General features: G+C 59.9%; 1 protein-coding gene across 1 annotated transcript in view; it reads left to right on the top strand.

Annotated features, from left to right (window-relative positions):
* DCHS1 (dachsous cadherin-related 1) overlaps positions 1–22444 on the top strand; it is a 44258-nt gene extending 21814 nt beyond the window's left edge. The window contains exons 6-21 of the mRNA XM_030234637.2: positions 223–1242; positions 1622–1809; positions 6201–6297; positions 6460–6617; positions 8132–8966; positions 9258–9497; positions 9923–10048; positions 10311–10520; positions 11008–11871; positions 12346–12459; positions 14040–14251; positions 14393–14547; positions 15672–15802; positions 16267–16553; positions 17126–17264; positions 17487–22444. Of these exons, the coding sequence (XP_030090497.2) occupies positions 223–1242; positions 1622–1809; positions 6201–6297; positions 6460–6617; positions 8132–8966; positions 9258–9497; positions 9923–10048; positions 10311–10520; positions 11008–11871; positions 12346–12459; positions 14040–14251; positions 14393–14547; positions 15672–15802; positions 16267–16553; positions 17126–17264; positions 17487–20101 (7391 nt within the window). The 3' untranslated portion in view covers positions 20102–22444. The remainder of the gene's footprint in view (positions 1–222; positions 1243–1621; positions 1810–6200; positions 6298–6459; positions 6618–8131; positions 8967–9257; positions 9498–9922; positions 10049–10310; positions 10521–11007; positions 11872–12345; positions 12460–14039; positions 14252–14392; positions 14548–15671; positions 15803–16266; positions 16554–17125; positions 17265–17486) is intronic.
* The last annotated feature ends 1394 nt before the right edge of the window (positions 22445–23838 follow it).

Below are 23838 nucleotides of genomic sequence, written 5' to 3'. Positions count from 1 at the left end.
ACCATCCTTGAGGTCCAGCATCCACCACACTTCCTCATGGAGTGGCCCTGCTCTGAGAGCTCCACACAGTCACACCTGAGTGTGCACCCAGCTCAGCACCTGTGCTCACACAAGTGCATAAGCACACCTGGGGACTGTGCACATGGACACAGCACTGTGCTGCTTACTGCTGCTTACTGATGGCTTACTGCCATCCTTCTGTCTCCGTCCTCTTGCCCACAGGTCATGCTGATGATATCTTCTATTCCATCTCCTCGGGGGACCCTCATGGCTATTTCTCCATCGACTCTGCCTCGGGGCAGCTCCGCACCAGCCTGCCTCTGGATCACGAGTCCCAGGCGGTTCTCGTCCTGGATGTCCAGGCCCGGAGCGGTTCACCCCCTGCCTACAGCAACACGCGTGTGAAGATCTCCGTGTCAGATGTGAATGATAACACACCGGCTTTCCCAGCTCCCTCTGACTCCATTCTGCTGCCAGAGGCCACAGAGCCCGGCACTACAGTCTACACCCTGCAGGCTGAGGACCGTGACAGCGGTGCCAATGGGCAGGTGACCTTTGAGCTGGTCTCGGGAGGTGAGGGCACCTTTGTCGTGGAGCGTGCCTCGGGGGCAGTGCGGCTCCTGGGGGCCCTGCAGTACGAGGCCATCTCAGCCTACAGCCTGGCCATCGTGGCCCGGGACAGTGGCGTTCCCCAGCTCAGCTCCACCTTCACGCTGCTGGTGCACGTGCAAGCTGAGGACGACAACGGACCCATCTTTGACACCCTCACCTACCGTGTGGAGGTGCAGGAGGGTGTTCCCGTCTCTACGCGCTTCCTTCAGGTGAGGGCCCTGGCACACGATGTGGAACCCACGGCCCTCACCTACCACCTGCGTGCAGATGGGGACGCTGCCAGCTTCGGCATCGTGCCCGAGAGCGGCTGGCTGTACGTCAAGAGTGCCCTGGACCGGGAGACGCGGGACCTGTACGTGCTGACAGTGCTGGCCTCAGTGGGAGGCACCGGGGCCGCGGCAGACACACGGAAAACCGGCACCAGCACCGTGCGCATCAGCGTCACCGATGAGAACGACAACAGCCCTCGGCTGAGCGAGGAGCGGTACTTCTTCACCGTGTCTGAGAACCAGGCTCCTGGCAGCACCGTGGGGAGGGTGATGGCAAGCGACCGGGACGCCGGGCAGAACAGCCGGCTCACCTACCGCCTGCTCCAGCATGACCCCAACTTTCTTATCCACACACAGACAGGTGAGAGACTCCCGGCTTCCTAGGTGGGGCTGTCTGGTGAGAAAGCCCAGGGCAGGGCAGCAGTGATGGCAGCCAAGCCAATGCAGCAGCAGAATATTCACCTTACTGCCCCCTCAGTGCTGGGCTCCAGCAACACACCTGAATAGCACAGCTGAGCACAGGCTCTGCTCTAATGGCTCTGCAGCTTGTGGGCTGAGCTGTGTCCCTGCTTATCGGTGTTCTCACTTCTTGTGCCTGCCCCATCCTGAAAGCATCAAGGCCGTGTTGGGTAGGGCTTGGAGCAGCCTGGGATAGTGGAAGGTGTCCCTGCAGCAGGGTGGAGCAAGATGGGCTTGAGGGTCCCTTCCAACCCAAATCCTTCTGGGATTCTCCTTCACAGGAGAGGTCAGCACCAAGCACAGCTTGGATCGGGAGCAGCAGTCCAACTTCCAGCTCCTGGTGATTGTGCAGGATGGGGGAGCACCGCCTCGCAGTGCCACCGGAACCATCTATGTCACTGTGCTGGATGAGAATGACAACGCTCCTGCTTTCCTCCATGTGGGCAGTGGTCAGGAGCTAACTGTGCAGGTAGGGGTGCAGGCTGGAGCACCTATGGGGCCTGGTGGCCTCTGGGTGTGGGGGCAGGTGGTACTGCTGGGGAAAAGGTGGTGGGTAGGGGGACCCAGGAGAACTTCAGGGTAGGAGATGAGCAGGCATGAGTTGGGTCCATGCAGCAGCCAGGACAGTTTGAAAAATTTGAGATGTGGCAGGAGGGGCATGTCCTCGGGCAGGGCAGAAATCCTGGTGCACAGAGCAGGCAGGGACTCTGGAGGGCTCTGGCACAGTTGGGACTGGCCAGTGGGCAGAAGCTCTTAGCTCACATGTGCCTGTAGGGAGGGACAGCAAAAGGAGCCCTGAACCTGACACAGGTTCAGAGAAGAGCCAGGGTGAACAGTGGTGAGCAGGGAGACACAGAGCTATCACCCTCTAGGTCTGGGGATTTTGGGTACAGCCACTTCTCTTTCCAGGAGGTCAAGAAAACGTTATCCAGCTGGGCTTGGCATGCACAAGAGTTTTCTGTGAATCTGCTGTGTCTGCCAGCCAGGCTTTCCCTGCACACTCTGGTGGCAGCAGTCACTGGGCACTGCGTGTGCTGCAGACCCAGCTGCATGGGTACTGCCCAGGAGGACTGGGAGAGGACCTGCCCCCCAGCGAGGGCTCATGGGAGCCAGCTGAGGGGCACTGGCAGCAGGAGGGCAGCCAGGGCCCTGGCACAGAGCAGGGGCAGCCTGCAGCTGCATGGCCCTGCCCTCTCTGCATGTCCTTTGCTGAACATCAGGCTGTGTGCTCAAAGCCCCTGGCTCGGAGTTGGCTCAGAAACACCATGATGGTGGCAGCCACTCTCTGTCACACGTCCTGCCCGAGCTGGGCACCCAGACAGGTCAGAGCAGACAGGACTGTGTTGGTAGTCACCTGGGTGACACAAGATCTGGGGACGCTCTGCAGCTCCAGCCAGGCCTTCCCTGTTCATTGCTGCCTCCCTTGCCATCCTAGGGTGCAGTCATTCCTTGCCCAGCCATCTTCTTGCATGCCCTGCTCTGCTGGCAAAGCTGCTGGCAGGGCTTGGCCTGGGTGAGCACATCTCCCAGAGCCTAGAGGAGGTGAGGGGGGCACGGTAAGTCTTGCCCTGTCTCTGAGCAAGGCTCTGGGAGCAGAGCAGGCCCGGGACTAGCCAGGCACAGCCAGGCTGAGGGGGCACTGGATGGGCTCTGAGATATCTGGCATCTGCCAGGAGCCCTTGTGGGGACACGTGTGACACACCACGTGGCAGGATCTGCAGCTGATCCCAGTGTCTGGGGGCACAAAGTGCTGAAAGGGCCCTGCTAGAGCTTGGGAGGGCTCTGCTCCTGCAAAGAGACCATGAGAGCAGATGCGTCCTTCAGGGGACAGGACAGGCTGAGATAGGTTCAGAGTTCTGAGGGCAGGTAAATGCTGCAGCAGCTCTGAGAAAACACCTGTTTGGGCACTTTGGTCTGGGCACTTTGGTTTGCAGGTGCTGGAAGCAGGGATAGAGAAGGGTGAAGTATCATAACAGCCTACCATTAGCCATGTTTTGGATGTGGTTCTGTGTTCACCTTTGAGCACCAGCTGTAGCATGCTGAGATGAAGCACTGGTGATGTACTGGCAGTACAGGGGGAGCTTGCAAGGGGTCTGCAGTGATGGATCCTCCCAGGGAATGATTGCTAGGAGAGGGGAGAGGGAGCAAAGGGAAGGAAGAGAGTGCCTGTTTTCACAGAGGGCGTGCCCCTGGTGCTGGTGTTTTGCTGTTTCCCCTCAAAGATGTGATGGTTGATGTCACTGGTCTGTTCACGGCATTCAAGGTGAGGGCTCCCTGTGAAGAACTGTAGAAGGATCCTGTTCCACTGTTGGGTCAGGGAAGTGACAGGACATGAAATCACTGCTGCTAAGCAAGTTGCTGGAAAGCAACACAGATGGCACTTAGGGGTGGGCTCTGAACTGGCTGCTTCAGTTTGGGGAGAAGCCTGGTGCTTTGTGCATGCGCCACACTAGGCTCAGGGCAGGCAAAAAAGCAAATCAAATGTTGAGTTCAATTAGACAAGAAACAGAGAATGAAAGAAAATATCATCACCCATAGCTCAGATTCTGCCCACACTCTCTGTCTGGTTCCATTCCCTAAGTGAGCAGAAGTGATAGAAACTGTTTAGAAAAGGATGTTAATGGGATCTCTGGCAGATAATGGTTCCAAGCAGAAATAAAACATTCTTTGGCATGGACAAAGCTGCAGGAATATCACAGAGGTGTGCACAGAGTCATGGGGAAAGGAGAAGTTGCTTTTTTCATAACACAAGGCTGGGCAGCTCCCTAAGAACTGACCAGGCAACAGGTTTAAAATAAACACAGGCAGCATTTCTTCATGCAGAAAGTAATTAAATTGTGAAATCATTATCCAGAGTTGCATGGTTCAGAACTAGATGAATTCATGGAAAGAAAAAAATCCATCAAAGGCTGATGAGCACAAATACGATGTGTGGCTCAGGAAGTGTCTGAGCCACAGTGGGCTGGGAGCCGGGGAAGTTCACAGGAGGATTGTTCCATACGTACCGTGTTTCTCACATTTCTCTACATCCACTGCCAGCCCCTGCCAGAGCTGTGCTGGTGGCCAGAAGGGCCCTGTAAGCCTGGGACCAGGCTGGGCTTAGCAGCAACCTTCGGGGAGGGTGGGCAGACCCAGATATGCCCACATGGCCTCTGTCTTACCAGTGTGCATGGGCAAGCCCACGGCCATTGCTGCTTACTCCTGTCTGTGTGACTGGCCTGGCATTTGTACGTGTGGGTGCTGCTCATGAAACTCCTCTGACACCTCTGAGGAGGGTGCTTTTCTCAAAGGGCTTTTCTCAAAGGGCTCTGATTCCTCATGGAAGGGAGAGGAGGAGCAGAAGCCTCTCAAGTCTGGGTTGAGGGCAGTGGGGCAGATGTTGCCCCGGCCTGTGGCAGGGAGAGGTTGGAAGGGGCCTCTGAAGCATGGCCCCACGTCGAGGTGTCCACACAGACCTTCCTTTCATCAGGGGCCAGGCTATATTTAGGTCTGTGCCTCCATCATTGCTGTGAAATGCTGTTCCAGATTCCTTGATCTGGTACTAGAAAACATCTCTTCATTTCCAGCCTAAACTAATTTCTGACCATTTTATACTCATTTGTTCTTGTGCCAATATTGTGTTTTTGCTTAAAAAGCTGTCCTCTCTCTCTGGAATTTCCCTCCCTCTTCCAGTGTTTACAGAGCACAGTCCCAGCACTGCCTAGCCTGGCTGAACGAGTCCATCTCCTCTGGACTCCCCTCCCAGGGCTTCAGCACAGTGCCAGCAGCTTGGGCAATAGCTCTGGCCCTCACCTCTATCCAGGAACCTGCACCCTCTTCTCCAGAGTCGTGCTTGAATTCCACTTGTCCCTTTCCTAAATGCGTTAAGTGGCACAGATCACCCTGCACAGCTGGCTCTGGGAGGGTGGTCTCTGCCACAGGATGTGCTGATGGGATGGGAATGTGAGGTCTGTCCCCTTGAGGTGGGAATTTGGCCTCTGCTGGGATGGAAGGAACAGCAGAGCCTGTGCCACATGGGAATCCTGTTCCACCAAAGAGTGTGTGCTGGGGGGGGCAGGTCTGCAGCAGGGAGGGGATGTTTTCTGAGGAGGGTTCCAAAACCTGACAGGTGCTGAGGGACAGTGATGGGGTGCATCCAGTTCCATAGCTATCCAGAAAAGGTGTGCAGTGCTGCAATGTGTGATCTCGGTGGCCAAGGAGGTAGCTCCCCTCAGGACATGAGGTTACCTGAGCACGTGGGATGGATGTCTCAATGGTCTTGTGCTGCACTGGGCATAAATTGGGGGCCTAAAGTACCTACAGACAGGCGGTGCTACCCAAGAACAAAGGAGAGAAGGGAAAAGGCCCAAGTTGAGGTACCTGAGCCCCAGGAGATCTGCCAGGTGTGCTTCCAGAGGTGGGAAACCTCCCTGGCTAGCTGTGGGAACTGAGAAGGTCCCTGTCTGTGGCCAGAGAGGCTGGCACTGGGCTGTCAGGGCTCACACATTGGCATTTCCAGCTGAAGGTGTCTGTTGGGACAGGGAGGACCAAGACTGTTGTGGAACCCTGCAGTCACCTGCCTGCAGAGGCTCTGGGTGTACCACGGGTGAAGCAGTGCCCTCCTCCAGTGTGCCCCCACCCTGCTGAGTGGGTTGCTAAACAGGACAGAAGGGAAGGAGGGCTGGTGAGGCAGAACCTCCCCTGGCCAATTGCTGTGGGCTCCTCTGTGTTCCCAGCCTCAGGCACAGCTTGAGGGGAGTCTGTGTTGTGGGTGAGGTGTAGGATGGTGCAGACCAGATGGGTCATGCCGTGCTTGTGGGGCTGTGGGGTGATCTGAGCGGTTCCCTGTGCCATGTAACTACTCCCTGGGCCATGCTGCAGGTGCTGGAAGAGAAGCCATCGGGACTCCTGGTCGCCTCCCTGCAGGCCAAGGACCCTGATGAGGGGGAGAACGGGACCATCATCTACTCCCTGATAGGTACGAGCTCCAGAACGGCAAACCCGCGCTGCCCTGCCCGGCAGCCGTCACTCAGGCAGTGGGTGCCACTGCCCGGGATCCCATAGCACGCTCCCTCCTTGGCTCTCTCCCCTGGCCTCTCTCTGCCATGCTTCCCCCAGCCACGCTCCCCTCTCTCTGCAGGGGCCTGGGCAGAGCGTTTCACCCTGCACGTGGCCACCGGAGAGCTGCGCACGGCGGCGGTGCTGCGGCGGGCGGAGCGGGCCGAGTACCTCTTCACGGTGACGGCCAGCGACCGCGGCGCGGCGCCGCGCAGCACCTCGGCCATCGTCCGTGTGCAGGTACCAGCTCCTCCTGTCCCTGCACGCCAGCTCCTCTTGTCCCTGTGCCACCTGCCCAACACTTGCCTCTTGGACGACACCATCCATACTTGGCAGCCTTTCTGCTCACCTCCTCATCCCCTACTGCCTTCATCCCTGAGCACCCTCTGCTCCTGCTCTGCTGGTTATCCAGCCCTAAAATCCTCAGGGAGAACCTGGACAGGAAGGGATGTTCCTGTCCAGGTTCTCTCGTCCAAAGAACTGCCAATTGCAGTTCTGCCTTCTCCAGGCTTTAGACAGCTGACCCTGTCCTAGATAGCCTTGTCAGAGGTTCCTGGCACAGAGACTTCCACTCTTCCCAGTGTCTGCTGAAACCAGTATTCTCACCTGCAGAGTGTTTATTCTGACCTGCAGAGTGCCCCTCAAGTCTGTGTCACTTTGGTACTCCCTGCCTGGTGCTGCCCACACAGCTACATCCTTTCTTTACCGTTAGTAATGAGCTTCCTTTTACAGCCGAGGGTCCGGTTCCCCCCACCAAGGCACTCCCACTGAACATTGTTTCACATCTTCTCCTCCATGTCCTTGCCAAGGCCATTTGGCTGTCCTTGCTGTGCCACCTCCGGCAGCCTTGCCCATTGCTCCCTTGAGCCAGCTGGTCTCTCAGTCCTTTGCCACACAGCATCCCACACTGTGCCTGTCCCTCGCTAGTGTGGGAGCTCCAGAGATGAGTTCTAGCCCAGGTAGGTCTGATATACCACATTCCCTTGAGGAGTGGAGCCTGCCACAACTACCTTCAGCCATGAGCAACATGTTTTATACCATTTCCTTTTTACACTATGTAACTGTTCTTGTCATCAGAGCTGTTCTGCAGCCTCCAGAGCACTGAGGCTAGGCTGGCCATCCCCATCATGGTGGTTTGCATCCCTGTAATAGATATTTGCTTGACAGTCACTGGGTTTGATCCCCTCTGGGCTGACGGGTTTGTTGTTACTCACGTTTTCCTCAGCCCCTTGACAGGAATGTGCTTCTTCAGTGGGTTTTCCCTTCAGGACATACTGTGGTGGCCTTTACAGCATCCTCTCTCCCATCTGCGAGTGCCCCTCATGCCCAAATTAACTCCAGTATCTTTAATAAAACTAGAGATAGTATTTATTTGTCTTGGGGTCATATTGGGTTCTCTTTCTGTGCCTCCCATCGGGGTGAATGTGACCTCCCTTCTTATTCACTCTGCTTATGTTTGCAGAACTGTTTCTGCTGCCATCCGTTGGCTTTGCAGGATCGGACCCAGTCACAGAGCCCGAGAGTGGCTGAGGGAAGGCACCTGTGAAGGTCACCTTCGCCAGCCCCCTGCTCAAATGGGGCTGTCTGGGTGACTTCTGGCTGTCTCCAAGGCTGGAGACTCCACCACCTGTGGGCAACTAGTGCCAGGGCTCAGGCACCCTCACAGTGAAAAGTGTATTCAGAGGAGCAGAGGGACCCTCCTGTGTCCCAGCGTGTGCCCTGTGCGTGCCCCTCACTCCCTCCTCTCCTCACAGGTGTTGCCATCCTCCCGTGTGCTGCCACGGCCTGATGCCACTGTGTTGACCCTGCATCCCCTCGAGGGCGTCAAGCCGGGGTCTGTGATTGGTTCAGTGGCCCCCCCGGACGCCCCTGCAAGAGGACAGCTGACCTACACGGTGGTAGGAGGTGGTGGGGATGGCACCTTTGTGGTTGATAGTATGACAGGGGAGATTTACGCTGCCCGTGAGCTGGACTATGAAGCTGGGGCACGGCACGTGCTCCAGGTGAGTGCTGAGGACACGCAGCACGGCTATCCCTCCAGCAGGTTGGTGCTGGTCCACATCCACGTGCAGGACTGCAATGACCAGGCACCCACCTTCCCCGAAGACCCCATTACTATTGTGGTGCCTGAGAATGCCCAGGCTGGCTCCTCCATCTTCACCTTCCAGGCTCTGGATGGGGATGGAGTGGGCCCCAACAGCCAGGTGCGCTATGCTCTGCTGCACCTGGAGCCACCCGGAGCCCCCTTCCAGCTCGATGGCCGCTCGGGGCAGCTGACCCTGCGCCAGGGTCTCGACCGGGAGGCCGCTGCCTCCTTCCTGCTGGTGGTGGAGGCCACGGACCAGGCGCGCAACGTCAGCCAGCGCCGCTCGGCCGCCGTCACAGCCCGCGTGTTCGTCACCGACGAGAACGACAACGTGCCCGTCTTCCTCTCCCCGGCCACCGTCAGCGTCATGGAGGACCAGCCCACGGGCTTCGTGGCACTGCATGTGGTGGCCCAGGACAGCGATCTGGGAGAGAACGGACGTGTGAGCTACTCCTTGCGAGCAGGAAATGCCGATGGCCGCTTCCACCTGAACCCCAGCACTGGTGAGGGCTGCAGAGGCGGCGGCAGGGATCCTGGGAACACAGAGGCTGAGGAGGGTGCAGGGGCACATGAGGACGTGGCACGGTGTGTGGGAGCATGGAGGGTGTGGGCTGGGGAGGCCCAGGAGGGAGACTGGGGGTGCAGGGAGTCCCAAGCATAGCATCTGGTTGGCACAGTGCTGCTGTCTCCGGAAATCCATCTGTCCTGCAGCACCGTGCCTGCAGCCGCACAGTAGTCCCGAGGTTAAGGCCCAGTGCCCCTGGTGCCAGCTTGCCCCTCTCCCATGCCCATAGGTGCACTCTCCATCGTGCGGGCCCTGAACCGGGAGGAGGTGGCGCAGCACAACCTGACGGTGGTGGCCATGGACCACGGCTTCCCACGCCTCTCGGCCACACAGCTGCTGTCCGTGCTGGTGCTGGACATCAATGATGAGGCTCCTGTCTTTGAGAAACCCGAGTACCAAGCCCACATCATGGAGAACCTGCCAGCCGGCAGCCCGGTGCTGCAGGTGCTGGCCACGGACCGGGATCTGGGTGAGGATGCAGGCCAGGGTGAGCTGCCCAGTTCAGTCAGGGCCTGTCTGGAAATGCAGCCCCAGGCCTGGGCATACCCTGCTCCCTTCTGCCAGTCTGGAAAGCCTGGCTGGCCAGAGGAAGGATCAGCAGCTGGCCTGGAGGTGGGCTGAATCCTGGGAGAGGGTGGGAATGGAACTAGGACTGTGGTTCCCTCTGGTCCCCTGGCCCATGGCCTTTGTTCTGTGGGTTGTCCTTGGCCCGTCTGGCCTCCCAGCAGCTGGGTTAGGCTGGGACCCCCCACACACACCTCTGCCACCAGGGAGCAAGCCCACCCTTTCACAGTCTGTGAGCTCCGGGTGAGAGCCAGCAGGTGCAGGACTGGGAGCCAAACGAGGCACTGGGGCTGCTGCTGGGCTGCCTTCAGAGCACCTTTGTGCCCACAGGTGCCAACGGGCAGGTGTCCTATGGAGGTCTCTCCGGGGGGCCATTCTCCATCCATCCACAGACAGGGCTCATTGTCACCACGCGTCCCCTGGACCGGGAGGAGCAGGAGCAGCACGTGCTGACAGGTAAGCAGAGGGAGGCAGTGGGCAGGGGGCTAGTTGGGGTGCACAGGGACTCTCTGCTGCTGGCGTGGGGAGTGTTACAGAGGGCAGGCCATGGGGAGGGAGGGAGGGAGGGAGGGAGGGAGGAGAGGCTGTGGGGTGGTTTGGGGCTGCAGGAATGCTGATGCTCACATGCCTGGCTGCTCCTGTGGGTGCCTGGGTGTTGGCACACAGGCGCTTTGGCTGTAGCTCCCAGTCAGCCTCTGGTGCTCTTGCTGTCCTGCAGTCTATGCACGGGATGCTGGCCTGCCGCCCAGCCTCACCAAGGCCACGGTGTGGGTCACAGTGGGGGATGAGAATGACCATGCACCCCACCTGGAGAGTGAGTCCTGCTCCGTGGAGGTTCCTGAGAACCAGAGTCGTGTGGCACTCTACACCCTGCGGGCCACTGATCCTGATGGTGGGGAGAACGGACGCCTGGAATACCGGGTGGCAGGTGAGATGGGTGCGTGGGACTTCTCCCTGGTCTTCCCTGGATCTGGGAACTGAAGCAGTCCCATTCCACATCAGTTCTCTCCTGCTGCAAACTGCATGGCATTGCTGTCATCTCTCAGCTCTCTGCCCCCAGTGAAGAGCACGCTAAGATCTGGACAGGCTGCCCTGCACATTCCCCAGGCTTGTTTCTAGTTCTCCAGGCTTAGACCAGTTCTACACCTCTCCTGGCTGCTCTGACCTGTTAATTCACAGGTTGCCAATTCAGATTTTTGCTGTATCCTGCCTGGCAACTCCCCGTGGCAGCAGCACTAGCCTGTGAGTGGTTAGAGTCAGTTCTTTATATGGAGCTAGCCCAAGGAGTTTCCTCCTGCTGGGGCTCACTCTACCCATCCTGCCAGATCCCATGGTGGTGGGCTTCATGCTCTCCGGGGCCTTTCTCATTCCACTTACAGGCATGCTGCATTGATACTCCCCCTCTTCTCTTTTAGATGGAGACCCTGGGCAGGATTTCAGCCTAGACCCCGTCTCTGGTGTCCTCTCCACTGCACATGCCCTCGACCGAGAGCAAATTGCTTCCTACAGCCTCATTGTAGTGGTGCAGGACCACGGCTCTCCCCCACGCAGTGCCACCATGTCGGTGACTGTGCAGGTGTTGGACCTCAATGATAATGCACCCAGTTTTGCTCAGGCCAGCTACACGGTGGAGGTGCCAGAGGACTTGCCGGTCGGTGCCCTGGTGCTGCAGCTGGTGGCTGAAGACCCGGATGAGGGCACCAACGGGCAGGTCTCCTACTACCTGGGCAACGAGTCGCTGGGCATGTTCCAGGTGGAGCCACAGAGCGGGCGCGTCCGGAGTGCCCAGGCACTGGACCGGGAGCGCCAGCCCACCTACAGCTTCCTGGCCAAGGCGGTGGACTCGGCGCCGTGGGAGCCCAGGAGCGCGGCTGTGCGCATCACTGTCGTGGTGCGAGACGTCAACGACCACGTCCCGGCCTTCCTGCACAGCCCGCTCACCGTCAACTTGTCCCGCCACACGCCGCTCAAGCAGGTGGTGGCCACCATGAGGGCCGAGGACAGGGACGCAGGTGCCAATGCCTCCATCCTGTACCGCTTTGCCACCCCCAGCTCTGCCTTCGCCATCAACTCCTACACGGGGGACATCCAGCTGCTGCAGCCCCTTGGCTCCCTCAGCCAGCGCCAGCGGACGCTCTTCGTGCTGGCCATGGACCTGGGGCAGCCAGCGCTCTCCTCCACAGGGGTGGTGGTGATCCACGTGCAGGAGGAGCCCTACCGGGGGCTGCGCTTTCCTCGCAGCACCAGAGATGTGGCCCTGTCCGAAAATGCCGCCCCAGGTACCCACTGGCAGCGACCAGAAAGTGCTGGGATGGAATGGGATAGGGCACGAGGGGAGGTGGGAGCAGCACTGTGGGGAACTCTGACCTGAGGGCACTGTGGAGTCTGGGGAAGTCCTGTTGTGCTTTAGGCAGACCCAAGGAACTGCAGGGTCTGAGTGGTGCCCAGGCTGGTCAGGGTGGTGTCCCTGTAGGCTGGCCTGAGTGTGTTCAGATCACTGTAGGCAGCCACAGGTGTCCAAGTCCTCCCAGAAGGTCTCCCGGGTCACAGTGAGACCACTGAGGCACCATGGATAGGCACCATGACACCAGGCTCCCAGCCCAACATTAACCTTAGATCTTCGGTCCCCTGTCACAGTGTCCTCAGGCAGAGCAGTGCTCCTGTGGTGCAGCACATGTTGCCCTGCATCACCCTCACCCTTTGCCACGTGCTCCCAGGCTCCTCTGTCTTTTCACACCCTTTTGCTCTCCCAGGCACTGAGGTGGCGAGTGTCCAGGCCATGCACATGGGGGGCTCCTCGGGGCACATCACCTACAGCATCATCAGTGGCAACGAGAGGAACACCTTCCTGATCCAGCCCAGCTCAGGTACAGCTCCAGGAACACCTGGGGAGCTCTGCTCATTCCTGCTCAGGTGCTTGGGGCCACCAGGGCACAGGAGCATTGTCCACACTCTGTACCAGTTAGGTGAGAGATGTTAGTACTGGAATGTGGACACTGCCCTGTCACTGGCAGAGGCTGTTAGCGCTGCTCCCAGTGCAGTTGTGGTCCCCCATAATTAGACCTTTTCCCAAAACCTCAGAGAGCAGGGTTAGATGGGATTTTGGGAAGACATTCTTCCCTGTGAGGGTGGCGAGGCTCTGGCACAGGTTGCCAAGAGAAGCTGTGGCTGCCCCTGGATCCCTGGAAGTGTCCAAGGCCAGGTTGGACAGGGCTTGGACCAAGCTGGGGTAATGGAAGGTGTCCCTACATGCCAATAGGAATGTTGTCAATTAGTTCAGTACATCCTGCTGGCTGCCCTCCTCCTCCTCAGGTGGGACAGCAGCACCTTGTCACTCCAGCAGCCTAGCTGCCCACAGTTCAGGTTGTTGGCAGTGGCTGTCTGTCCTCGGAGCACTTTGTAAGGCTCTGAGTGGATACAAAGCTGCAGTGAGGTGTCTTTGGCTTGGAGCTGGATGAGCTTATGTCATGGTAGAACAGCTTTTTCTGCTCCACCTTCACGGGGGTCTCCAGATGGGAGGACAGTCACATGCTGTAATGCCAGCAGGAACTGCCTGTCTCCAGTCAGGTGTGGGTGTTATCACTCAGGATGGATGGATGGATGGATGATGGAGGGATTGATGGAGGGATGGATGGATGGATGGATGGATGGATGGATGGATGGATGGATGGATGGATGGATGGATGATGGATGGATGGATGATGGAGGGATGGATGGATGGATGGATGGATGGATGGGGATGGATGGATGGATGGATGGATGGATGGATGGATGGATGGATGGATGGATGGATGGATGGATGGATGGATGATGGATGGATGGATGGATGGGTGGATGGATGGATGGATGGATGGATGGATGGATGGATTATGGATGGATGGATGGATGGATGAATGAATGGATGGATGGATGGATGGATGGTTGGATGGATGGAGGGCTGAAAAGATGGATGTGTCGATGGATTCATGGGTTGATGAATGGAGAGATGGAAGGATGGAAGGATGGTTGTTGTTTGAATGACAAATGGAGGAGGAATGATGGGTGGACAGATGATTGGATGATGGATGGTTTATTATGGAGGGATAGATGGATGGATCTATCGAGGAATGGATGGATGGAGGTATGGATGGATGATGGATGGATATATAGATAAATGAAAAGGTGAATGGATGGATGGGTGGATGGATGGATGGATGGATGGATGGATGGATGGATGATGGATGGATGGATGGATGGATGGATGGAGGCATGGATGGATGATGGATTCATGGATGGATGGAGGGATGGAGGGGTGGATGGATGGGGGATGGATGGATGATGGATGGATGGATGGATGGATGGATGGATGGATGGATGGATGGATGGATGGATGGATGGATGGATGGATGGATGGAGGGATGGATGGTGCTGGTACATCACTCCCCCTTCCCTCCATTGCCCCTCCCAGGTGCCATCTCAGTGCAGGACTCCAGTAGCCTGGACTTCGAGGCCAGCCCCCGGCTGCGCCTGGTGATCCAGGCAGAGACTGCAGCTTCCTTTGGCTTTATGGCCATCAACCTCAACCTCCAGGATGTGAATGACAACCTGCCCCGCTTCCAGCTGCAGAACTATGTGGCATTCATCTGGGAGTCACAGGGCTATGACTCACCTGTCATCCAGGTATGGTGGGGCACAAACAGGGACACCTGAGCCCTGGCCTGGCTGGAGTTATGGGATGGGGGCTGCATGGGCCTGGGGTTGGCACCAGCACACAAGTCCTGCCTCAGGGCCTCCACAGCTGAATCTCATGTGGCTTTACAGGTGCTGGCAGATGACCTGGACCAGGGAGTAAATGGGCAGGTGACTTATGCCATCAACCAGTCCCTGCCAATGCCGGGCTTGTACCACATTGACCCTCAGACTGGCACCATTACCACTGCTGCCATCCTGGACAGAGAGATCTGGTCCCAGACCCGGTGAGTGCAGCCAGCCTAGGGGATGCCAGGACAGGGACAGAGCTGTGGAGCACAGCCCCAGGGTGTGGGGAACACTGTTCTTGGTGCCCCCAAAGCTGTGAAATGGCTCTATCAAGCAGCACAGCTGAGGGTCAGTGGGAGTGAAGGACACAGGAGCCAGATGGCCAAGATGAGCCCACACACAGCTCAGTCAGGTCTCTACAGAGCTGAGGAGATTGTGACAGGGCCCTAGGTTCATCCATTCCCCTTCCTGCCTCCTTAATCCGCACTGCATCTGCCCAATTTCTTCTGCTTCCAAGCACTGGACCCTTGTGTCCTGCCACATGGCTCCAGACCCTTGCGCTAGCTCCCCCAGATGTCCCCTTGCATCCAGACAGGTCCTCTGGGCCCCTCACCATATGTGCATGCTCTGGACGTGTCCATCCACACGTATGTGAAATGCTGGCTGACACCCCACTGTGAATCTGAGGCTTCTCCTGCCCTTTCCTACACACCTTGCTCTGATGAGGACCCCCAATTCGTGTTCTCCCCCTCCACATGTGCCCCCATGGCTGGGGGTTCCTCTGCCCTCATCCCCATGGGGGGAGTTCTGGGGTATTCCATCCACACACCCCTCACCATTCTAGGTGTTCCCCAGCAGTCAGAGAGCCCCAGACACCTACCTGCATCCCGCAAGGTGCTCTGCCTGCACCCACACACCTTCCAGACTTCAACACATGCCTTAGGTGTGCAAAAACCTGCTGCCGTGCCCCACCATGCTCTCCAGGTACCACATCTACTGCCTTACATGTGCTCTCCAAATCACGGAACCATTGAGGTTGGAAAAGACATCTGAGATTGCTGAGTGCAGCCTGTGACTGGTCACCACCTTCCCAGGTAGACTAGAGCACTGAGTGCTGCATGCAGTCTTTTCTTAAACACCACCAGAGGATGCCCTGCACAGATCCATCACCCCAAAGTCTGAGCTGCTGTGCATTTCCCTACACACTCCAGGCCTGTGCACACCTGCAGTTCACGTCCCAGGTGCAACGCAGGTGTGCAGTGCACGTCCCAGTACATGGGTGAGGTGCTCCCTCACATGTGTGAGGTGCTCCCTCACATCTGACCCTCATGCCTGCCCACAGCTTGGTGGTGACAGCGATGGACCGAGGAACACCACCGCTGATGGGCTCGGCCACGCTGACCGTGGTGGTGATGGACATCAACGACAATAGCCCTACCATCCCGGTCCCCTGGGAGATCCGTGTCCCTGAGAGTGAGTGCTGTAGCACTGAGGGCCAGAGATGGGGTACGACGGGCACCAGGGGGTGGGGAGGAGCCCCCAGGGAGGCCAGACCAGTCCCTGTCAGGAGCTGGGTCACGCTGACCCACTGAAGCCCCCTGAGCTCTCCAGCATGACCCTTGTGCTGCTGCTGTGTCCTGAGAGAGCAACCTGAATTACCAACTCAGCCCTGGCCCCTGCCTCATGTCTGGGACTTGCTGCAGACCCCTGCCCTACCTGCTCAGAGTCCTCAGCCAGTATGCCCTGAGCCCATGCAATACCTCCACCTGTCCTGCCAAGCCCCCGAGACCTTCATCCTCCCCCCAGCATCCCCCTCTCCCGTGGCATCTTCTCCTTTTCCTGGTGCTCAGGCTCTGGATTGAACTGGTTTCCCACCAGGTGAGCCAGGTATGCTGGGCAGGGATGGGTCTGCTCACTGACATGTGTGCTCCCCACAGACACACTGCTGGGCACCCAGATAGCCCAGCTGACTGGGAACGATGTGGACTCAGGCCCAGCACTCTCCTACACGCTGCTGCTGGAGGGGGACATGGCAGACACCTTTGGGGTGCTGCGCTACGGGGGCCACATTGCCCTGACGGGGCCGCTGGACCACGAAGAGCGCAGCCGCTACACCCTGACCCTGCGCGCCTCTGACACTCGCCACGAGACTGAGGCCAACCTCACCGTCCTCGTGGAGGATGTGAACGACAATGTGCCCACCTTCACCCAGGTTTTCTATCAGGTACATGCACCAGGTGTGCCAGCCATCCCACACCAGCCCTCTGCAGCTCCTGCCTGGCCCACCTTTCCTTACAAAACACAGGATGGGTCTGAGCCCCTTCTAGTCCCACTTTCTGACCCACTTGTTCATCCTGGCATCCCTCATGCTCTCACTGTGGCATAGAAGGAGTTGAAACCAGGCAGGTGACCCTGGGACCAGCCCCTGCAAGGGGCACAGCTGGATGCAGAGGGCCCAGCAGAAATGGATGAGCACAATGGGGAGGCCAGAGGGGGTGGGAAATGAGTCACAGCCCAGACAAGTGTTTGTGGCAAGACCTGGGCAGGTCCCTGTTGAAGGCTGGCTTGGGCAGTGTGTGCTGCAGCACTGAAGCCCAGGCAAGGGGCTAGGGAGCCCCAGGAATGCTTGAAGGGTCTAGGAGCACAAACCCCTTGTATGTGGTTTCCCTGGCCAGTGAGAGGATGGGCGCCCTTGGCTTTGGCTGCCTGGCCAGCACCAGACCCCTGTCCTAGGGGATGCTGGGGACTCTGAGCGGGGGGGAACCAGATGCTGACTGTGGCTTCCTCCTCTTCCAGGTGCTGCTGCCAGAGCACACACCTGCTGGCAGTGTCATCCTCACTGTGAGTGCAACTGACCCCGACTCAGGGAGCAATGGGGACATCACCTTCCACCTGGCTGTGCCCAGCCCTGATGTTGCCATCGACCCCAGCAATGGTGCGTGGGCTTGGTGCTCTGTGTGCCTCTCTCATGGGTCGATCTAAGGTTGCCTGTGGAGGGGAGTGCCCCCATCCTGCCTCTGTTCAAACCCTCATGAGGTCACTTTCTGGTGTGGCTGCTGAAGCAGACACAGCAGGGTGACCATCAAATGGTCCTCCAGGTGATACCCTTCCCAGCTCCCACTGGTTCCCATGCTGACCCTGGCTTTGTGCTCCACAGGGACCCTCTTCACCACCCGGCAGGTGGAGTTCAATGCCAGCCAGCCCACCCTGGACCTAGTGGTGGAGGCCCGCGACCATGGTTCTCCCAGCCTCTCATCCTGGGCCACAGTGCAGCTCCAGGTTCTGGATGTTAACGACCACAGCCCCCACTTCCAGGAGTCGTGCTACAACGCCACCGTTCCCGAGGACCTGCGCCCAGGCACCACGGTGCTGATGCTGGAGGCGGGTGACGCCGACCTCTCCCGGGAGAACGCCGGCTTTGATTACACCATTGTCAGCGGCAACAGTGGCAACGCCTTCCAGGTGGAGAGCCGGGTGGCCTGGGCCGGGGGGCAGCTCCGCACGCAGGGAGCCCTGGTGCTTGTAGAGTCCCTGGACTTTGAGGCCATCCCAGTGTACAACTTGACGGTGGCAGCCTCGGACCGGGGCCTGCCGCAGCGCAGTGCCACCGTGCCTGTGCTGATCACCGTGCAGGACGTCAATGACAACCCGCCCGTGTTCAGCCGGGCCGAGTACCGTGCGGCGGTGAGCGAGGCCGCCCTGCCTGGCACCGAGCTGCTGCGCGTGGCCGCCCACGACGCCGACTCAGGGCCGCGCGGCCGTGTTCACTACACCATCAGCTCGGGTGACCAGCATGGGCTGTTCCAGCTGCATGAGAGCACAGGGGCCCTGAGCCTGGCACGGCCACTGGATCGGGAGGCCCAGGCGCTGCACACGCTGGTGGTGCGGGCCACGGACACACCGGGTGGGCACTTTGCACTGGTCCCTGTGGCCATTGAGGTGAAGGACATCAACGACAACAAGCCATACTTCCCAGTGGAGGTGCTGAGCGCCAGCATCCGGGAGAACTTGCCCCCCGGCACGCTGGTGACCACGCTGCGTGCTGTGGATGCCGACAGTGGTGCCTTTGGGGAGCTGCGGTACGTGGTGCTGGAGCAGGCAGTGGGGGACCCCAGCACGGGAGACGGCCGGGACGCCTTTGCTGTCAATGGGAGCTCTGGGGAGCTGCGCTCCCGCCTCACCTTTGACTATGAGCGAGCCAAAGCCTTCCAGCTGCTGGTTCGGGCCACTGATGCCGGCAATGCCTCGGCCACTGTGACTGTGCGGGTGCTGGTGACAGGGGAAGATGAGTATGATCCCATCTTCCTGAGCCCCTCCTTCAACTTTGAGGTGCCTGAGGGCGCGCGCAAAGGGCAGAGCATTGGGCGTGTGCTGGCCACGGATGAGGATGAGGGGGTTGACGGTGTTGTGCTCTACACCCTGGCAAAGCCCTCACCATACTTTGCCATCAACCAGACCACGGGCTCCATCTATCTGCGTGTGGACAGCCAGCCCCAAGCTGGGGCTGGGCGTGCCAAGAGGGAGCCACGGGAGATGAGCCTGGAGGTGCAGGCACGCAGCCCACTGCCTGCTTCCCGTGTGGCCTCTGTGCAGGTCACCATTGATGTCACGCACACCTCCTTTGGCCTGGCACCTGACCTCAACCTCCTGCTGGTGGCCGTGGCCGCCTCGCTGGGCGTTGTGGTGGTGCTGGCTGCTGTGGCCATCGTGCTGGCCTTGGTGCGCTCCCGGCAGCGCCGGGGCCACAAGAAGGCAGAGGCAGAGGGGGCGCTGGCCCGTGCACACAGCGGGTCCTTGCAGAAGCTGGGCCGTGAGGAGCCAGCGCTGCCTGGGGCTGAGCACATCTACCACCAGGCGCTGCCAGGGTATGGGACTGAGCCGGCGGGGCCCTACACGCGGGGTGGCTCCCTGGACCCCTCGCATTCCAGCGGCCGTGGCTCTGCTGAAGCCGCTGAGGATGATGAGATACGGATGATCAATGAGTACCCACGCGTGGCCAGCATCACAGCCTCCATGCAGGAGCACATCGCTGCCCGCGGCCCTGACTCTGGCATCCAGCAGGATGCTGACCAGCTCTCCGACATCTCCTGTGAGCCAGCTGCATTGGAGAGTGCCCAGTGGTTCAAGAGCAAGAAGGGCTCTGGGCTGCTGCTGCCAGGGCCACCCCTGCAGCTGTACCGCGAGGACGGGGGAGGCAGCGCCTTCCTGGGCGTCCGCTGCGGCCTCAGCGTCTCCTCACAGCCCCAGGACTACGCCTTCCCAGAGGACGGCAAGCCCTCCGTGGAGGGATCGCTCACCGCCATTGTGGCCAGCGATGAGGAGCTCCGCGGCAGCTACAACTGGGATTACCTGCTGAACTGGTGTCCCCAGTTCCAGCCACTGGCCAGTGTCTTCACAGAGATCGCCCGCCTCAAGGATGAGAGCTCCCTGCGCAAGCCCTTCCCGGCCAAGCCCAAGGCAGAGCCCAAGTCCCGCATTGACCCCCCGCCCCTCATCACCTCAGTGGCCCATCCAGGTGCCAAGTCTGTGCCCCCCAAGCCACCACCAGGCAGGACCTTCCCGCACTCATCCTCCCTGCGCCGCTCGCCGATTAGCCACGAGGGTTCCATCTCGTCCTCTGCCATGTCGCCCAGCTTCTCCCCGTCGCTGTCCCCGCTGGCCGCCCGCTCCCCGGTGGTCTCGCCCTTTGGCATCTCACAGGGGCCATCCACCTCCACCATCAGTGCTGAGCACTCGCTGGAGCCCCCTGAGGAGGCCGAGCTCAGGATTTAGAGCTGGGCCCCTGGACTCCTCTGCCCCAGCCCACAGCCACGGGGCCGGAGCTGGGCCCAGCCCAGGGCTGCTAAAATGGGTGCTCATCCTGCTCCCAGCTCTGTGCTGGGCCTGGGCCCTGGGACCACGGATGCCCTTGGGTGCTGTGGCCTCTGCCCGTCCCCACAGCTTGGCAGACCCTGTGCTGGCTGGTGCCCTATGGACTGCTGACCCCAGTGCTGGCACCCCGGGGTGATGGTCCATGTGCTGCTTGCAGTGGCTCAGATTGGTGCTGGGCAGGATGGTGCTTCATGGTACTTGGTGCTCCAGGAGAGACGGGGAGCTCAGGGGGGCTGGAGGCCCAGACCCTGCCCAGCTCTGGTGGCCATGCAAGCCTGGGTGCAGGAGGAGCCTGAGTCTTCCCTTGTGACCCTCAGAGCTCCTAGGGCAGGGGGCAGTGTCCCATGGCTGGGGGTGATGTCCCAGGTCAGGGCGAGATGCCTCAGGGCACGGATGCTGCCTGTGGGAATGAACCTGCCCCCTGTCCAGGAGGGGACGCTCACCTGGCTGGCTGCAGCAGAAGGCAGCAGTGCCCACCTCTTGCTGCCTATCTGTGGCTGGGCAGGGACAGGAAAGCCTTTGAGGTCTCTCCAGCCCTTTGGCTACCCACTGCAGGTGACACATCCAGGAATCTCCTGCCTAGAACTTCAGGATGGTTCCTGTGGTCTGGGAGAGAGGCGCCTGCCATGCTCAGCATGCGAATCCCGTACCTGGGAACAGGTGCCTCTCTGGGCAAGGGACAGTGCCCAGGCACAGGCAGCACAGTGGGGCTGGCAGAGCAGTGTGTCGCTGACAGGGACAGCCCAGCCTCAGCAGTAGTGGTGGTGGCTGCTGTGACCCTCAGGCCCAGCAGGCAGCCTGCAGCTGCAGGGGCACAGGTGGGAGGTGGTGCCCCAAAAAGCCACATCACCCAGTTCTCTTACAGCCACAGTGGGGACACTGGGCATCTTGCCTTCTCTGGGGCCCTGTCTCATGACTGCTTCCCAGGACAGTCTGGGCCCTTTGCAGAACATGGTCAAGGTGCCAGAACCCCCTGCTGCTTGGCCCCAGCCCCTGTGCGGGGCTGTTCTGCACCCCCTCATGCATGCTGTGAGCCCGGGCGGAGCCCCTGGCGCGGGGCCGGTCCCCATCTCCTCCCAGCACTGTGCACGGCCACTCACACAGGCAGCGTCACACTCGCAGCACACTCACCCCACCCGGCTCTCCCTGAGCCCCGGGGCTGCTCACAGAGCTGCTCCCACATCACGGGCCCTGGGATGCAGCCCTGGGCTCTGTGATCCCCGCGCGGCCGTGGGTGCACAGCCAGGGCTGGAACAGCTTGGGTGCCCCACGGCAGCCCTGAGTGCCCAGTCTGGTCAAGGGTGTGTCTGGGGGTCAGGGGCACACCCCGTGCCTGAGCAGAGCTGGGGGAAAGCTCCTTCCCATCACACGTTCCCCAGACCCAGCACACGGTGCGCTGTGGCTGCAGCCCCAGCCACAAAGGTGTTGTCACAGCAGACAAATGCATCACTTCTGCCCACTCCCCCTTTTCCCATGAAGAGCCATCTGTGGCTGTAGCCATGCGTGTCACAGTCAGCCTCTCATCCCCGCTGTGCCACGGGGCCCTGGCACATGATGCTGGTCCCAGGTGCAGTCCTGGGCACAGGGCAGTGATAGGGGACAGGCATCTGCAACAGTGACATGGGCACCAAGGGGGCCCCACCAAGGGGGCCCCACCAAGGGCCATGCCCACTCTGCTGGGGACCCAGAGGGGCCTGGGGTGCCCTGGGAGGGGGGTGCGGTTCTGCCTTGGCACAGGGGCAGCCCACAGAGGCTCTTGGGGTGGGCACCCCCATCCCCTCTGCGTCCTGCTCACAAGCACTGTGTGGACACATTCTCCCCAGGCCCCATAGGGAGACTCTGAGGGTGTCCTGTGTCCCCCAGGACTGTGGGGGCACTCTAGGGCAACCCGGTGCCCCCAGTCCCATGCTGAGGTGCCCCATGTCCCTGTGCTGCCCGGGCTGCTCACACAGTCCAGCTCCACTGCACGTGTGGGATGGGGACACAGATGGGTCACCCTGCATGCCACAGGAAGGACCAGACACATGCACCCTGCTTTGGGCTGGGGTCACTGAGCCCCCAGTTATTTATTTTTACACATTGTACTACAATTCCTGTTTTTACTCGTTTGTACCTTTTGTATTGTGTCTCGTGGAGCTGCATGTACCAGCACTGCCCATGGCCGTGCAGGGGCCACTCGGTGCAGCCTGAACCCAAGTGCCAACGTCTCAAAAAATGCCTTAATAAACCACACGTTTGTACAGACACAGTCCCATCCCTGCTGCCGTGGGCTCCTGCCAGGCTGGCACCATGTCCCCATGGGACTGAGGGTGGGGGGATACTGGAGCTGCCCCATGGAGGGCTCACGTGAGGCTGGCCAGGCTCACATCCATGGCTGCATCCTGCCAAGGCCTTTTCCTGAGAGGCCAGAGAAGCTGCAGCAGGACTATGGCCCCGGGGCTGTCCAGCAGCCAGGCTGGGTATGTTTCCATACAGGCACACATGGAAGGCATGTCTCCACACATGCCCACAGCTGGTCCCACATGGCACAGGCATCCCTATGCCATCCCATGCCCTCGCTCTGGTGAGGGCTGTGGGCAGGGCTGTGCAGGCCCTCAGAGCTGCTGCAGCCACACCTGGACACATCATCTGCCCAGCAGGTACCTCACGTTCCCAGGATCCCCACTGAGGACACCTGCACACACAAATTCCCCAAGCCACGGCCTCATCACAGCCAGCACACACAGACCTGCCCTGGGGATCCCAGTGCTCCCACCAGTCTGCCCAGCAGCTTTGCTTATCCCTTTTGGGTGACACAGACATGCACAGGGCTCTTTGCTGATCTTCTGATGCTGTGACCTGACACCACATGGGCTCTCTTCACCAAACAGTGCCCCCCAACCCCGGGAAACAGAGTTGGAGAACCAGGAGTGGCTGTGCAGCTGTCAGATGTTGGATGTGGCCAGACCCACTCAGTGACCATCAACTACCTACTTATGATCAGCCGCTTCCATCCTGCCTTCCCTGCTTTACCTTTTTTTTGTTGCTCCCCAAACCAGCCTGTGTACTCCCTGTTCTCTGCTCTCAGATTCCAACAGCCCACAGGGAGTCCTGCACAGCCCCAGCCTGTTGTGCAGCCCCCCAGGTGCGCCCAGCCCTGCTGGCAGTGCTCTGGGACCAGGGAGCACTCCTGACCCCAGCTCTGACAGGGCTCCTCGCACTGCAGGGGTTGGCAGAAGCCAGCACAGCGGGGGCAGAGGGGAAAGGGCCACCCCCTCCCTAATGGTGTCCCTGGGGCTCCTTCTGCTCCTTCATCCCCCACCCTGACCCCTTCCAGCTCCCTGCTGGGGCACTGTGGGCATGCTGGCTGCCCTCAGTGCCACTGTGCTCCTCTGGTGTTCCTGGCCTCAGGAAAACCCAGCTGCCCACAGCAGGGACTCGCTTCACCCCATCTGCAGGAGCAGCGCACGAGGTCCGGGGAGCGAGGCTGCAGCCAGGGCACGCCGAGGCTCCCTGACCTCCCAGGCTCCAGGCCAGCAGCAGATGCTCCTTAACACGATTAGCTCTGCTTGGCCACCTTAATCCCTGCTGTCCAGACAGATCCAGACAGCATCCCCTGCAAATCCCATCCCACTTAGAGCCCATCCCCAAACTGGACA

Source organism: Serinus canaria, chromosome 1, assembly GCF_022539315.1.
Source record: "Serinus canaria isolate serCan28SL12 chromosome 1, serCan2020, whole genome shotgun sequence".
NCBI lineage: Eukaryota > Metazoa > Chordata > Aves > Passeriformes > Fringillidae > Serinus > Serinus canaria.
The sequence above is the reverse complement of the archived record's forward strand: the minus strand, read 5'-3'. Positions and strand labels throughout refer to the sequence as shown.